This window comes from Tursiops truncatus, chromosome 15 (assembly GCF_011762595.2).
Source record: "Tursiops truncatus isolate mTurTru1 chromosome 15, mTurTru1.mat.Y, whole genome shotgun sequence".
Lineage (NCBI taxonomy): Eukaryota > Metazoa > Chordata > Mammalia > Artiodactyla > Delphinidae > Tursiops > Tursiops truncatus.
The window spans coordinates 74,105,116-74,119,455 of NC_047048.1; the positions used below are offsets into that span (position 1 = coordinate 74,105,116).

General features: G+C 44.7%; 1 protein-coding gene across 3 annotated transcripts in view; it reads left to right on the forward strand.

Annotated features, from left to right (window-relative positions):
- The window catches only part of ARFGEF2 (ARF guanine nucleotide exchange factor 2), a 99,060-nt gene that overhangs the window by 13,204 nt on the left and 71,516 nt on the right, over positions 1 to 14,340 (forward strand). For 2 of the 3 annotated variants that reach the window (XR_012326383.1, XM_033841078.2), the window contains exons 2-6: positions 1,452 to 1,482; positions 2,145 to 2,268; positions 9,424 to 9,570; positions 10,511 to 10,690; positions 11,049 to 11,283. Coding sequence is in view for 2 of the 3 variants with exons in the window: in XM_033841078.2 (XP_033696969.1) it covers positions 1,452 to 1,482; positions 2,145 to 2,268; positions 9,424 to 9,570; positions 10,511 to 10,690; positions 11,049 to 11,283 (717 nt within the window). In the remaining variant the exon portion in view is untranslated. Of the gene's footprint in view, positions 1 to 1,451; positions 1,483 to 2,144; positions 2,269 to 8,103; positions 8,213 to 9,423; positions 9,571 to 10,510; positions 10,691 to 11,048; positions 11,284 to 14,340 lie in introns of those variants that run through there. The other variant, XM_019943858.2, reaches the window with a different exon arrangement.

The following is a 14,340-nucleotide window of genomic DNA, read 5'->3' on the forward strand; positions in this document are numbered from 1 at the left end:
AGACTCTGCTGCGCTCCATGCCCTGTTGGGTGGGGAGGGGGTCCTCCCTGCCCCTGATGTCTTACACCCACCTGTGTCTCTCCAGGAGGTTTCCTGCCTGGCCTCCATAGGTCTTTGATTTGATTACCCTTAGTGCCTCAGTGAGTAAGTAGCAATCCTGGTGATTGATTTGTCAACTGGTGGGTTGACACCAGTGGCATTCTAGAACAGACTATTTTAGAGCTCAGAGGTCAGCACAGACTCTAACAAATGCCTAATTGCTTCAGATACACTTAACAGCTAAACTTAACTCTAATAAGGTAACCATGACTGGAAGGAACCCTTGCATTTGAGTTCCGGCATCAGTGCCCCTCTGACACGTCACACGGTGACAGACAATATTACCACCAAGCAGAGTCTTGACATTATGCATGTTGATTTCTGCAAGCTGAAAGCTTGGCCACCAGCCTCCTGGGCTGGATTTCCCGGGCCACTCCCACAGCCTGGGGCCTCAGCTAGAGGAGGCCAGAGCTACTTCCTGAGTGGATTCTTGTCCCAGAGGAGCAGGAACCATGCCACAGAGCTCTCTTTAGCAGAACCTGTGTGTCACAGGCCTTGTGGTCCATGAGCGAAATGTTTGATATTAGTCATCTGGTGTTCCTCTTCTGTTTTCTTATGTGTGTAGTAAGAGGACATTGAAAGAGTGGCTTGAAGGTTAAAATTGCCACCTCTAGTGAGTCCAGTTACTCGGTTTTCACTTCCTAAAGGTCAGTCTAGAATAGAGTTGTCCAGGAAAAGGAAACTTGTCACTTCCAGAACTGTGTTCTGGGGTTGCTACGATAACTAATGCCATATCCAAACCACTGGCTCTCAAGAGATTGTGTGAAGAAGGCTGGCCTTTTGGAGGTTATCTGAATACATGGCATTCAGGTAGACATGTTTCACTGGCCTGCTTTGATAATACCGCGAGCCTGCCAAGCCTGACACGTAGGAATGCATTCGACTAAGTGGCTGTGGGGGAGTCCGGCGTGTTTAGATATAGGATGTTCTTGTCTCAATGGCACAAAATCTTGGTCTCCTGGAAATAAGATGATCTCTCTTTGAGACTGTGACTTCTGAGTGTTGGCACTATTCCATAACCGTAACCATGTAGTTGTTGTACCCTCCATGGTAAAGGTTTATAAATTAACTTTAATTCATAAAAATTATATATGACTTAGCACAATATAAATGTACTTAATGCCACCGAACTGTACACTTAAAAATAGTTAATGTGGTAAATTTTGTGTTACACATATTTACCACAATTTTTTTAAGTGCTAAAGAAAAAGTATGTATACTTACAGAAAATGTGGGAAAGAGAAAAAGATCATCATCCCCCTACTTAGATAGCTTTCAGTATTTTGTTATATTTGTTTTTTTTAATATACATATTGCATGCTCCTAACATGCCTTTCTTTCTTTCCCACCAGATGAAATTAAAGCAGAAATAGAAAAGCAAAGGTAAGCCTGGGCATGTTCTCCTTGCTGAAGTGCAGTATGAAGGGAGTAGTAGGTGGTGGCCGTGGGAACCCCTTTCTCTGCATGTTTTCCCATATTTCTGATCCTCAGGTGGCACACACTCTCCTAGCACAGCGCTGGGCACGTGGCAAGACTTTGTATGTGTTTGAACTGATACCGAGTTAACAGGTTACTGGCTCAACAACTGCATATTTGGAGGAAAGGATAAGGAAGGTCAAGTTAATGCTGTTGTACCTTCTCTTGACAGAAGAGGCAAAGCCCTTGTCTCTTGTATGTCATGCTTCCTCAGGCAGGAGGGCAGCTTGTTCTGTTAAGGGGCTGCTCCTCATCTTCATAGTAATGAAGCCAGTGAGTCCCATTTCAGAAATACAGCTCTGACGTGGCAGGTGCCAGGATTCAGTCCAGGCCGCTGTCGATACAGCTTGCTCATCAGAGACCTTGTTCTCTGCCTGTGGCCCCTTGGTGTTTTTTCCTAATGCATGTGTTTAAACTTTTCATTGTCTAGCCCCACAGATGCAGTTTGCAGGCACTTTTAATTAAATGATTGCAAGTGGGATGGGAAGTTAGAGTGGGGGGTAGGAAAAGCAAGCTCTTTTTTTTTTTTTTCATTTCCCCTCTCCGGCCCTCTCCTGCTTTTTTCCTAGGCTTGGTGCTACCGCACCACCAAAGGCAAACTTCATTGAAGCTGACAAGTATTTCCTTCCATTTGAGCTGGCTTGCCAGTCCAAGTCCCCACGGGTGGTCAGCACATCCCTCGACTGCTTGCAGGTACCATGTTTCAACTTGGTTGTATAAAGGATGTTCTCTCAAGCCACAGGTAGTCCTTTGCACAGGAGCTGTGCCCGTAACCCCCTGGTACTCAGAATGCTTCCGGAGGTGATGGAGAAAGGAGCATTTCAGCTCATTCTTTTTTTTTTTCCGGTACGTGGGCCTCTCACTGTTGTGGCCTCTCCCGTCGCGGAGCACAGGCTCCAGACGTGCAGGCTCAGCGGCCATGGCTCACGGGCCCAGCCGCTCCACGGCATGTGGGATCTTCCCAGACTGGGGCACGAACCCGTGTCCCCTGCATCGGCAGGCAGACTCTCAACCACTGCACCACCAGGGAAGCCCTTCAGCTCATTCTTTATGGAGGTCTTGTGAGGGAGGGAAGAATGAGAGGTCTGACCTCTTTACCTAAAAAAGAATTCGTTTCTCTCGAAGTATTTTGTTGATCTCTCTTATGTATGTTTTCCTAAATGAAACCTTTAGCATTGATTGGAATATTTGGTACATATGCGGGTACATAAGATATTTAATGCTACTTCTTTATTGATGGCATTAATATTCATAATGCCAAGTAGAGAAATAGATATCATCGACTCTCATTATTTGTGGTGATGGTCTATAAAGTTGCTGTGAACACGGAATTAGCAAACCCTGAAGCATTGTTCCTGGAGGGAATACAGGGCTAGGTTCCTGTGAGCCTCTCTGGTCACGTGTTCATCAGCTGATCAGTACATAACTTTATTCTTTGTGTGTTTCTGTTTAAAGACACCTTATTTAATATATATTGTTGATTTGTTAGCATTGAACTTATAGTCAACAGCACTATGACACATGCCTGAACAAAGCTGATCACACGTCATTTCTCTGTAGGGCGCATCCTACAGAGACAGCACTAGACAGCACTTAGCACTGTGCATGGGGGCCATTTTAAATGGCGAAAACACCAACGGAAAGGACAAAAATGTGAAAACCATGGCAATAAATAGATCACAAGAAAGACACTGTTTACGGTATGAGAGGTGAAACAAGAAGGCAGAGCGTCTCCTTGTTTGACCTTAGCCAGGAACTTGTGCATCAAGTGATTCAAATTTTTCACTGCGCTGCAGGTGTCCGCAAGTGACCACAAAAGTGTCCCAAATATTGATTGGGGACTTACAAATTTTAGTGAGCGGGCAGTCACAAGTACAAACCTGTGAATAATGAGGATCGACTGTACTTAGGGCCATAAGTAACCTTGTTATAAGTTACTTTTTACTGGTGAAAAAGCAGCAGTGGAGAAATTAGGGTGACTTGTCCAATGACGTGCAGATAGTGAGGGACAGAAACAGGACTGCAACTTGGGCTTCTTAATTCCCAGTCCAGCATTCTTGTATTTTTCATAAGATCTACTCATGAAGCTTCCGGTTACCTCAGAAACATTTGTTTTTAACCCCAGTGGGCAACCTACAGCAATGAAAAGAGCTTGATAAATTTTAAAAAATACAGTGGAGAGAGCCACAATTTATCAGTACTTTCTAGAACAGGAATAGTGAATAGGTTCTATATTTTATTGCTTGGAAGCTGTGTTGAACAAATACCTGGAACCTCATCTGGGTTTCTTGAGAAAGTGCCATGATTGATTGGTCGCGTCTGCTGAGGAACAGGACCGCCAAGTGGCGGTGGGCATGCCACATCTTTGGCATCTCTAGTCTGATATTTACTCTATTAATTTCTCTTGTTTGATATATCTATACTTGAAAATTGGTGAGAGTTTCTTCACAGAAGCAGCTCTTCTAAATGAAAAGCCATTTTCTCATTCAGTATAATTCTGTACAGATTGTCCTATGTGGAACATGTAATGAGCCAAGCATTTTAAAGTGGCAGGCTCAGATCCTACTTCTATCCTGAAATATTTGTTGCCGTGAACATTTTCAGAGGAAATTTGGCATAATTAGCTGCTTTGTCCTCATGTTAAGGTTTAGTTTGGAAGCTGGTGCTGCTAGTTAACATGATTGGTGTCCTAAACAATGCCAGTGTGTTAAAGCACTCAGCCTGTGCTGGGCCCTGTGCTAAGTGCTTTATCCCCAGCATCATGTTTAATCTTCCCAACAACCACCTGAGGTTCCTGCTCTCATCCTCATTTTAGAATCAATGAAACTGAGGCTTGGAGAATAAAATGACCAGCCCTGCCAAGTTCCCCTGGCCAGGCAGTGATGGGATTGGGTGGGTGTCTAGGACTTGTTTACCCCAAGCCTGTGTTTAATCAGGGGTCCTTAAACTATGCCATGAGCCAAATCTGGCCTCCAGCCTGCTTTGGTAAATAAAGTTTTATTGGAACATAGCTGCCTTAATCTGTTCAGACTGATATAGCAGAATACCACAGACTGGGTGGCTTAAACACGGGAGATTTATTTCCTACAGTTCTGGAGGCTGGGGGGTCCAAGATAAAGTACCAGCTGATTAAGTTCCTGGTGAGCCGTCTTCCTGATTTGTAAATGGCCAAGTTCTCACTGTGTCCTCACATGGCAGACAGAGCAAGCTAGGTGTCTGGTCTCTTCTTATAGGGCATTAATCCCATCATGAGGACCCCACCCTCATGGCCTCATGTAAACTTAATCACCTCCCAAAGGCCCCACCTCCTAATACCATCATATTGAGGGTTAGGACTTCAACATAGGAATTGCGGAAACAGAAACATTCAGTCCATAACACCAGCCATGCCCTTTCGTTGATGTATTATCTATATGGCTGCTTTCCAGCTACTACAGCTGAGTTGAAGAGTTGGAACAGAGACCATGTGACTTCACAGCCTAAATATTTAGCATGTGGTCCTCTACAGAAAAAGGCTGCTGACCTCTGCTCTTAACTATTACCCTGTAGTCTGGCCTCTTTAATTAAAAATATGCTGTGTTTTCCTGGAAGTAGTCTGTTTCTGGAACTCTGTGTATGTGTGAGTATGGTTTCTGATGGAAACATCGACGTCCTGCTGTACTTCAGCGACTTGAGTGCAGTACCTGTCTTGAGGCTTTTGGCATGTGGTTCACTCTCTTTTTCAGAATGGAAGTTCTCTGTAATTTGATAGGTACACTAAGATTTCTTTGGTTAGTATACAAAATGCAAAATGTATCGTCCTTTTTATGACAGTAGAAAGTGGCTGGGTGCTCCCTGGAATACTGAATGAAAAAATTCATTTCCTCTTGGGGTTTGTCCTTGCAAACCTGTTTGACTGGCTTTTCCCAGTGTGGGTGATGTGACTTCTGCCTTGGAAATGGAGGGCCAGTGTCTAGGAGTAAAGGTTGGTTTTGGCAGGGTTGAAGCCAGCTGCAGAGGCTGTGCCCTGGGCATTTTAAGGAGTCCCTTTTTGAGCATGGAGAGATGATGGGGTAGCAAAGGTGCTTCTGGGTTTGGTTTGCTGTGAGTACAGGGCTCAGCATTCCCTCCCCCACAGGGAGAAGCCCAGAGCCTTCCCTTCTCACTTCTCCCAAGTGACAAAGATTCTCCTTATTCCTTTTCTCCAGCACCTGGTCGCCACACGCTCCCCCAAGGCCAGGACTGGAGGAAGGAGGGTTAGTTCAGGCTTGCCTAAACTAGTGAGTGATCTTCAAGTTTTTCTGGGCACATACCAACCACAGAAATTATTTTTCAGAATATTCTCTCAGAATATTCGTATTTCTTCAATTATAAGACTATATACAGGTACTACTGTTATTAAATTATGTACATTATAAACAATACAAAAACAGACCTTTTGAAAGGGTAGGACAAAAAAGTAGATAGAAACAGACTTCTAATATTTTCTTTCTACGTAAGGCTGTAGGAAACCACTGGTCTGAGCCATCTGGTTCATACCACAAGCATTATCTTTTTTTTTTTTAATAAATTTATTTATTTTTGGCTGTGTTGGGTCATCATTGCTGTGCACAGGCTTTCTCTAGTTGCGGTGAGCGGGGGCTACTCTTTGTTGCGGTGCGTGGGCTTCTCATTGCAGTGGCTTCTCTTGTTGCGGAGCACGGGCTGTAGCCGTGCAGGTTTCAGTAGTTGTGGCTCGTGGGCTCTAGAGCGCAGGCTCAGTAGTTGTGGTGCACGGGCTTAGTTGCTCCGCGGCATATGGGATCTTCCCGGACCAGGGCTCGAACCCGTGTCCCCTGCATTGGCAGGCAGATTCTTAACCACTGCGCCACCAGGGAAGCCCACAAGCATTATCCTTTATCTCTTATTTCTAAAAGACTTTGGATTTTTTAATGCACATTTTAAAATCTATTGTAATAATATAAATTGTACCTGACTATATTCTCTGTTAGAAATTTCTTTTAGAACTTTACAGATTAAGGCTGAAGGCCCTTGGACTGCTAACCCCAAACCCAGTTGCCTATTTAGGTGTATAATTTTCTCTCTCTTTTCTTTTCTTTCTTTTTTTCTTTTTCTTTCTTTCTTTTTTTTTAAACATAAGTGATATCATTTATGATATCATTTTTCTGTGGAGGACCACATGCTAAATATTTAGGATTTGTAGGTCGTATGGTCTCCATTTCAACTCTTCAACTCAGCTGTAGTAGCTGGAAATTATATCATATATCATTTATACTTGTACAGATTTTTCTGTGGCTTGCTTTTTACACCAGTGTTTTTAATGCCAGAACACTACATGCAAATTGAGGGCATTCCTGTGGACTGATAAATGATGTGTTATGCAACCATCTTACTTATCCCTCCCCGTCTAGAGGGGCATTGACAAGTAGCATCCCTGTGCAAGCAGCCTCCTTGGACACAAGTATCAGTGAGCCAGCGGCCCAGAGGCCTCCCTCCTCTGCCCTTCTTCCCATCCCTGCTTCGCATCAGCAAAGAATAAGACAGGAACTTCTACTCTCCATCTCTGTCAGTCCCTCATGGTCCAAGCCACCAGCATCTCCCCCCTAGACAGCTGAGGTGGCCTCATCATGGGTGCCCAGCTTCCACTGCTGTTGCCCTCCAGCCTGTTCCGTACTCAGGAGCCGGGCGGAGCCTTTAGAAATGTATCCCATCATGTCCATCCTTTGCTTACACCTGCTAGTACTTTCTACCTCACTCACTGTGCAGAGCACCTTCCTCAAGTGAGCCTGCCAAGCACGCTTCTGCCCCTGTGAGAAAAAGGACTGTCTTATCACTGTTGTACCCCCAGTGCCAAGACAACATCCGGTACAAGGAAGGGTGAGAAGGCAGAACTAGAAAGACCCACAGGCTGCAGGAACTCTGCTTTCTTCCGGCCCTGCCTCACGAGGGAGTAAAATTATACTTAAAACCCTTTTCCATTGGAACGGTAACGTGCCCTTTAAGGAGGGCATAGAGGGGCGAATACTTCCAATCTTTTTTTATATTTGATTTAAACATCTGTAATTCACCTCCATCTTTGCTTTGCACCGTCAGTGTTGGGTTCTGTGGGGCCTGCTTTTCAGCATTCACATTTTAGGAGCTCATAGACCATCCCACTCATAACCCAGTACTCAAAACGGACTTGAGTCCATTAGGAGTAAGGAGTCAGCAGTGTCCAAAAGCAGAGCTCATTTACCAGGTGGCCGGCACCAGAGCTTATTTACCAGGCGGCTGGCGCTGCCCTCATTGGAAGCCCGCATGGGGAGCAGTGATGAGAGCAGATGAGGTAAAAGGCATCTGGACTTGTTCTTCAAAAACACACTTGAGCACCTCCCCGCCTCCGTCTGGAGCTCTCTGGGGTTGGTCTTGAGCAGCAGAGTGTGTGCAGGCCTCTCTTTTGCTCACTCGGTCACTTGATCCAGCAATGTCGTATTTGTGCTCTCAGTCACTCTCTTTCCATCTGTTTTTCTTCCTGCTTATTGAATGGCGGCGCTTTCGAGGCTAATGATGGGGAAGAGCCATTGAGAAACGGCATCTGGCCTCCGCAGGGCGGCGCATCTTCCTGTTGCAGTGGTGGCGGCACTGTGGATCGCCTCAGGAGCTGTGTGTCTCTGGGCAGGTAGATCAAGAATGTGACACGCCAGAAACCAAAAAGATAAAGAACAGAACAGCATTTGTCAGAGTCTTTACTAAGTCACTGGAAGCAGAGGGTGCCTTAGAATTCACAGATCCCAGAGGGCTTGTAGCAGATGAGTGGTTCTTTTTATGTGGTCAGCCATCAGGATAACCTGGAAGACTTGGAGAAAAACCGATTCCTGGGCTCCACCCAACAAGTTCTGTTAGAGGAAGTTTGTGTTGAGGTCCAGGAATCTGTATTTGTAACGAGCTCCCTCAGGTGACCATGAATCTCAGCCAGGCTTTGAAACCATCCTGACCTTTGAGTTCCCTTCCAGCTCTCAGATTGTCCCTGACGAAATCCAGGTCAGGCGTGAGGTGGCCCAGGCAGGCAGGCGGCCCCTGTCCAAACTGATCTGTCACCTGACCGAGAGGGCATAGCTCAAGCAGCCTCATCTGAAGAGGCTGCCGCACGGGTGACATGCAGTTTGATAACGTAGGTACAGAAGTCAGTTAGTTTTTTTACTTTAATTTTTGGAATAGAAAATACACCAACATGGTTTGATTCAACATTCAAAAAGAATGAAAGCCTGCTCTACAAAATGTGTTAGTCCCACCCCTGCCTACAGCTGCTTAGTTCTCCCTGCGCTCAAGCAAACCATGTCATCATTAGTTTTTTATGTATCTTACTGTTAGGGAAAAAAAAAAGTTTTTTAGCAGCTTGAGATATAATTCACATGCATACAATTCACCCATCTGAGGTACACAGTTCAGTGACTTTCGTACATTGACAGAGTTGTGGAGCCCTCACCACAATCTAATTAGAGACCATCTTATCCTCAGAAAGAAGCCCCGTTTTTGCTCATCAGCAGTCACTCCCTGTTTCCCTGGGATCCCCCCAGGTCTAGGCAGCCGCTGACTACTTTCTGTCTCTATTATGTATAGTTTTTAATCGCTCCATTTTTTACACAAGTGATTTTGCGCTGGGGGCTGTTCTACACGTGCTTTTCCACCATTGTGGGCTCTTCTGCCATCGGGAGTCAGGCTGGATGCTACGCTCTCAGGGTGGCTGTGCCTCCTGCACCCAGGAGAGCAGAGAGATCTGTGTGGGAACCGGAAGTTAAAGGCTGAGCCCACTGCCTGCCTCTTACTGCTGTGGGCGGCCTCAGCCCTGGCCTGGCAGAAACTTCTCATGTCTATGATTTCTGTGTTTAGAAACTCATCGCATATGGGCACATCACCGGCAATGCCCCCGACAGTGGAGCCCCCGGGAAGCGGCTGATTGACAGGATTGTTGAAACCATTTGCAATTGTTTTCAAGGCCCTCAGACCGATGAAGGAGTTCAGTTACAAATAATTAAGGTATTTCTGTCTGTCTGCCTGGTCTGGATTTTAAGTGAGAAAGCTCATCGCCCTTGGGAATTTGGCTTTCTAATTTACCATGTGTTAGTTGTCTCAGGAGGTGCTGAGCTGGAACAGAAAAATGTAAGCATCACTTAGATCTTTTGTTAAGTGTCAGAACTGATTAGCATGGACTGAGACAAGAAGAGTGGAACCAGGTGTGTTTTCAAAGTAAACAGTTCCGCTGATAACTACATAAATTGCTTGTGAATTAAATTGACTTCAAATCCTCTGCTCTTTCCCCTCGAAATTCTGGATTCCCAGACTGCCATTTCTCAGCAGGTCCTCGTGTTGATACTTTTATCACCAATTTGCCCCGTCCTCTTACCCTCCCTTTCCTTCGCCCTGTTCCATTTCTGCTGCCAGGAATGGTTTGGCATGGGGTGGTCCCATCTGCTTGTCAGAGAACCGATCAGGATGGGTGCGGTCAGTGTTTCAAATCTTAAATCCTGGATGTATTAGCTTTGTGAGGGAGCTCCCTGTTAGCCACACCTTTCCTGAAGCTCCCTTGAAAACCCACCAGGGAACTCCGAAACTGACCCTCCCCCCCCATCAAAACATGTATATTTTGTGATTGGTGTAGGTGAGATCAAGTTGGAGCACTTTCCCTCCTGAGACAAGTCTGTATTTTTGCCTTTTTAAAAAGTAAGCTGATAGAAAGCCCACTTCAGCGCAACTTATGTACTTTAAATGACTTGTATTCTATGGAGTTAATAATTGTGTTTAAACTCAAAGCAGTAGGGGGTTGGTTTTTGGTACTAATCATCCAGTTTAGTTTGCAGAGCCATCTTCTTAAACCAAACCAAATTAAAAACAAAGCCAAACCATGTAGAAAAGTTTGGCTGTGAGGGGATGGGAGGTGGGTGCTCGTGAAGGTGAAGGTTGCGGATTTCTGTTTTAGGCTCTTCTGACTGCAGTGACGTCCCCGCACATTGAAATTCACGAGGGTACTATCCTGCAGACGGTCAGGACATGTTACAATATCTATTTGGCCAGCAAAAATCTCATCAATCAAACCACTGCCAAGGCTACTCTCACTCAGATGCTGAACGTCATTTTCACCCGCATGGAAAACCAAGTGGTGAGCGGTAGCAGTTATCAGCTGCCGGGGGGCGGGACACCATCCCATGCTGTGAACTGTTTCATGTGTGGCCTCGGTGCTTGGTGAAGATTCATAGCATTTTAAAATCAATCCCTTCCTCCTCTGAGTTCTCTGCACTCTGTTTTTATCCTTGCTTTAAAAAGCAGAGAGAGAATCTAGCATGGGTTTTGAAATTTGCATTCAGAATTTGCTTTGAGTTTGCTGCAGGAATTTATTTCCTTTTTAAAATTCTATCCTTCTGTTTGGAAATTTTTTATGCAACAGGCTGGCGTATTTTCTGTTCCTTATCAAAATGCTGGATCCATTTAGATTGAATCCCTTTTTCGTTGCCTTTCAGTTGCAGGAGGCCAGAGAATTGGAAAAACCAATCCATTCGAAACCCCAGTCCCCTGTGATCCAAGCTGCAGCAGTGTCCCCAAAGTTCAATCGTTTGAAACAGAGCCAGGCACACAGCAAACCAACAACTCCTGAGAAGACAGATTTAACCAATGGTGAACATGGCAGGAGTGGTTCTGGAAAAGTGAGCGCAGAGAATGGAGATGTGCCCAGAGAGAGAGACCCGTCGCTATCAGGTACGGCCCATGCGCTTCCCTGTCCATCCTGTATCCGAGGGGCAGGTGAAAGAGTTGTCTGGAGTCATCGCAGGAAACCTCTGATAGCAGCTCTTCTATTTCTGGGCCTCCCCCTTGACTTCCCTTTCGCTTTTCTCTTACGAAACACAGCCAGTGAGGCATGGTGTCTCAGATCACGTTGTCAGTTGTGCACTTTTCTTTGGATAGTTCCTGGAATGTATTGATATCTAGCCACTGCTACTTGATGTCAACTTCAGTGCCGTGGGTTCACTTTGGAGTATTTGTCTCCCAGGAGTTAATCGTTTGGGTAGTTGATCGTTCAGTGTCTGTTTTATCTCCCAGAGGAGGACAAGGACCTCCTCTGTCTCGTATCCACAGGATCTCCGTGCTTTGCCCACTGCCGGACAGTTAGTTGCTATTTATGGACATCTGTGAAGGGAGCCAGAAGGTGGGTGGGTGGGTGGATTCATAGAGAAACAGATAAACAGGTAGCTTTGTTTTCTTCTTCTGAGACCAAGTACACTATTTGGTTGTGTTTGCTTTTTTAATTGAAAGATATATTCCACACCTGGTGATAGTCTTAAAGTAAGTAAAACATTAGGCATGAAATTTTGGACTGGGTTGTCTGAATGTTTGCATCTCTCTCTGGGCAATTTGTACAAACCAGATCCTAAGTTCATATATTTTTCAAGAATGTACCTTCTTGCCAAGTGATTCTGCCAAATAATTCTTCGCTCTAGCTGACGGCTCTACAGTGAAGTATCTGACCCATCTTTTTTTTTTAATGTTTTTTTATTGTGGTAAAATTCACATAATATAAAACATACTATTTCAACCATATTTAACTGTACAATTCAGTGACACTAAGCACATTTCACATTGTTGTGCCACTCTCACCATCATCCGTCTCCGAATTTCTCAGCTTCCTGAACTGAAACTCTGTCCCCATTAAACACTGACTCCCCATTCCCCTCCCCACCCCTGGCCCCTGGCATCCATCAGTGTACTTTCTGACTATGAATTTGACTATTCTAGGTATTTCGTATAAGTGGAATCAAACAGTATTTTTCTGCACCTACTGTATATTGGGACGCATTTTTAAGGTTAACTTAATATATGTCTACAAACAGATTGTGTTGTTTTTCTCCCCGTGCTATACAGTAGGTTCTCATTAGTTATCTGGTTTATACATGGTAGCGTATATATGTCTGACCTGCCTTTATAATTGGTCTCATATCTTTTTCTGCCCCATTATTGGTAATGACGTCTGTTGATGGTATGTTCGCTACCAAAGAGACCATACTTGAGCAGTTTTTGTTCATCTGTAATTTACCAGTGCTTGGCACAGGTAGGAACAGACCAAGTGTTGTTGCTGGCATGTTGCTCTGTATCAGTTTACCCAAGGCAAGGATCAAAGAAAAAGTTGCCACAAAGAACTACATGTGTGTCTCGTGTGAACACTGTTGCAGGCTACTCAGTCCCACTGTCATGTGTCTTGGAAGGTGCTCAGGAAGTCCTGGCCCACCCTCTGTATGTGTCATCGTCTCTGCCTTATTAACTCTCAGGGCAAGGACCAGGAAGGTTTTTACTGTAACCTTTATCAGACTGTGCTCAATCAATCAATATTAATATTTAAACAGACTGTAGTAAGCATAGCTGTGCAGATGTAAAAGCAAGTCTCTCTGAGCTGTAAGAACGTCCTTCCACTACAGCCCATTTTCCACATGGCAGCCAAAGTGATCTCTTAAAAGCATGAATTAGATCACCACCACCCCTCTGCTTAAAGCCCTCTGATAATTTCCCATCCCGTCCCATTCAGAGTGAAGTCTATGCCTGCCCCATCCCCACGGCTTCCAAGGCCCTGTGTGGCCTGGCCCCACCCACCTCCCTACACCCTTCTTTTACTTCCTTTCCCCTTGTTTGCGATAGTGGTTCTGGTTCTTGAAAGTGTGGTGCTTGCTCTTGGTGCCTTCACACTTACTGTCCCTTCCTTGTCCCCCCCTTTGTCTTCAGGTCTCTCAGTTCTAACTGATCCCTCTCTCTGAAGCTCCCCATCACTCTGTCCCATCATCCTCTTTTATTTTCCTCATAGCATTTTTTTTCCATCCGTTGTAAGGTTGCTTTATTTTCCTTTTAGTCCAGCTGCAGATTTTTTAAATATATATAATTTTATTTATTTATTGGCTGCATTGGGTCTTTTTTTTTTAACATCTTTATTGGAGTATAATTGCTTTACAATGGTGTGTTAGTTTCTGCTTTATAACAAAGTGAATCCGTTATACATATACATATGTCCCCATATCTCTTCCCTCTTGTGTCTCCCTCCCTCCCACCCTCCCTATCCCACCCCTCTAGATGGTCACAAAGCACCGAGCTGATCTCCCTGTGCTATGCGGCTGCTTCCCACTAGCTATCTATTTTACGTGGTAGTGTATATATGTCCATGCCACTCTCTCACTTTCTCCCAGCTTACCCTTCCCCCTCCCCGTATCCTCAAGTCCATTCTCTAGTAGGTCTGCGTCTTTATTACCATCTTGCCCCTAGGTTCTTCATGAACATTTTTTTTTTTAGATTCCATATATATGTGTTAGCATACGGTATTTATTTTTCTCTTTCTGACTTACTTCACTCTATATGACAGACTCTAGGTCCATCCACCTCACTACAAATAACTCAATTTCATTTCTTTTTATGGCGGAGTAATATTCCATTGTATATGTGTGCCACATCTTTATCCATTCATCTGTCGATGCACACTTCGGTTGCTTCCATGTCCTGGCTATTGTAAATAGAGCTGCAATGAACATTTTGGTACATGACTCTTTTCGAATTATGGTTTTCTCAAGGTATGTGCCCAGTAGTGGGATTGCTGGGTCGTATGGTAGTTCTATTTTTAGTTTTTTAAGGAACCTCCGTACTATTCTCCATAGTGGCTGTATCAATTTATATCCCCACCAACAGTGCAAGAGGGTTCCCTTTTCTCCACACCCTCTCCAGCATTTATTGTTTGTAGATTTTTTGATGATGGCCATTCTGACCGGTGTGAGATGATATCTC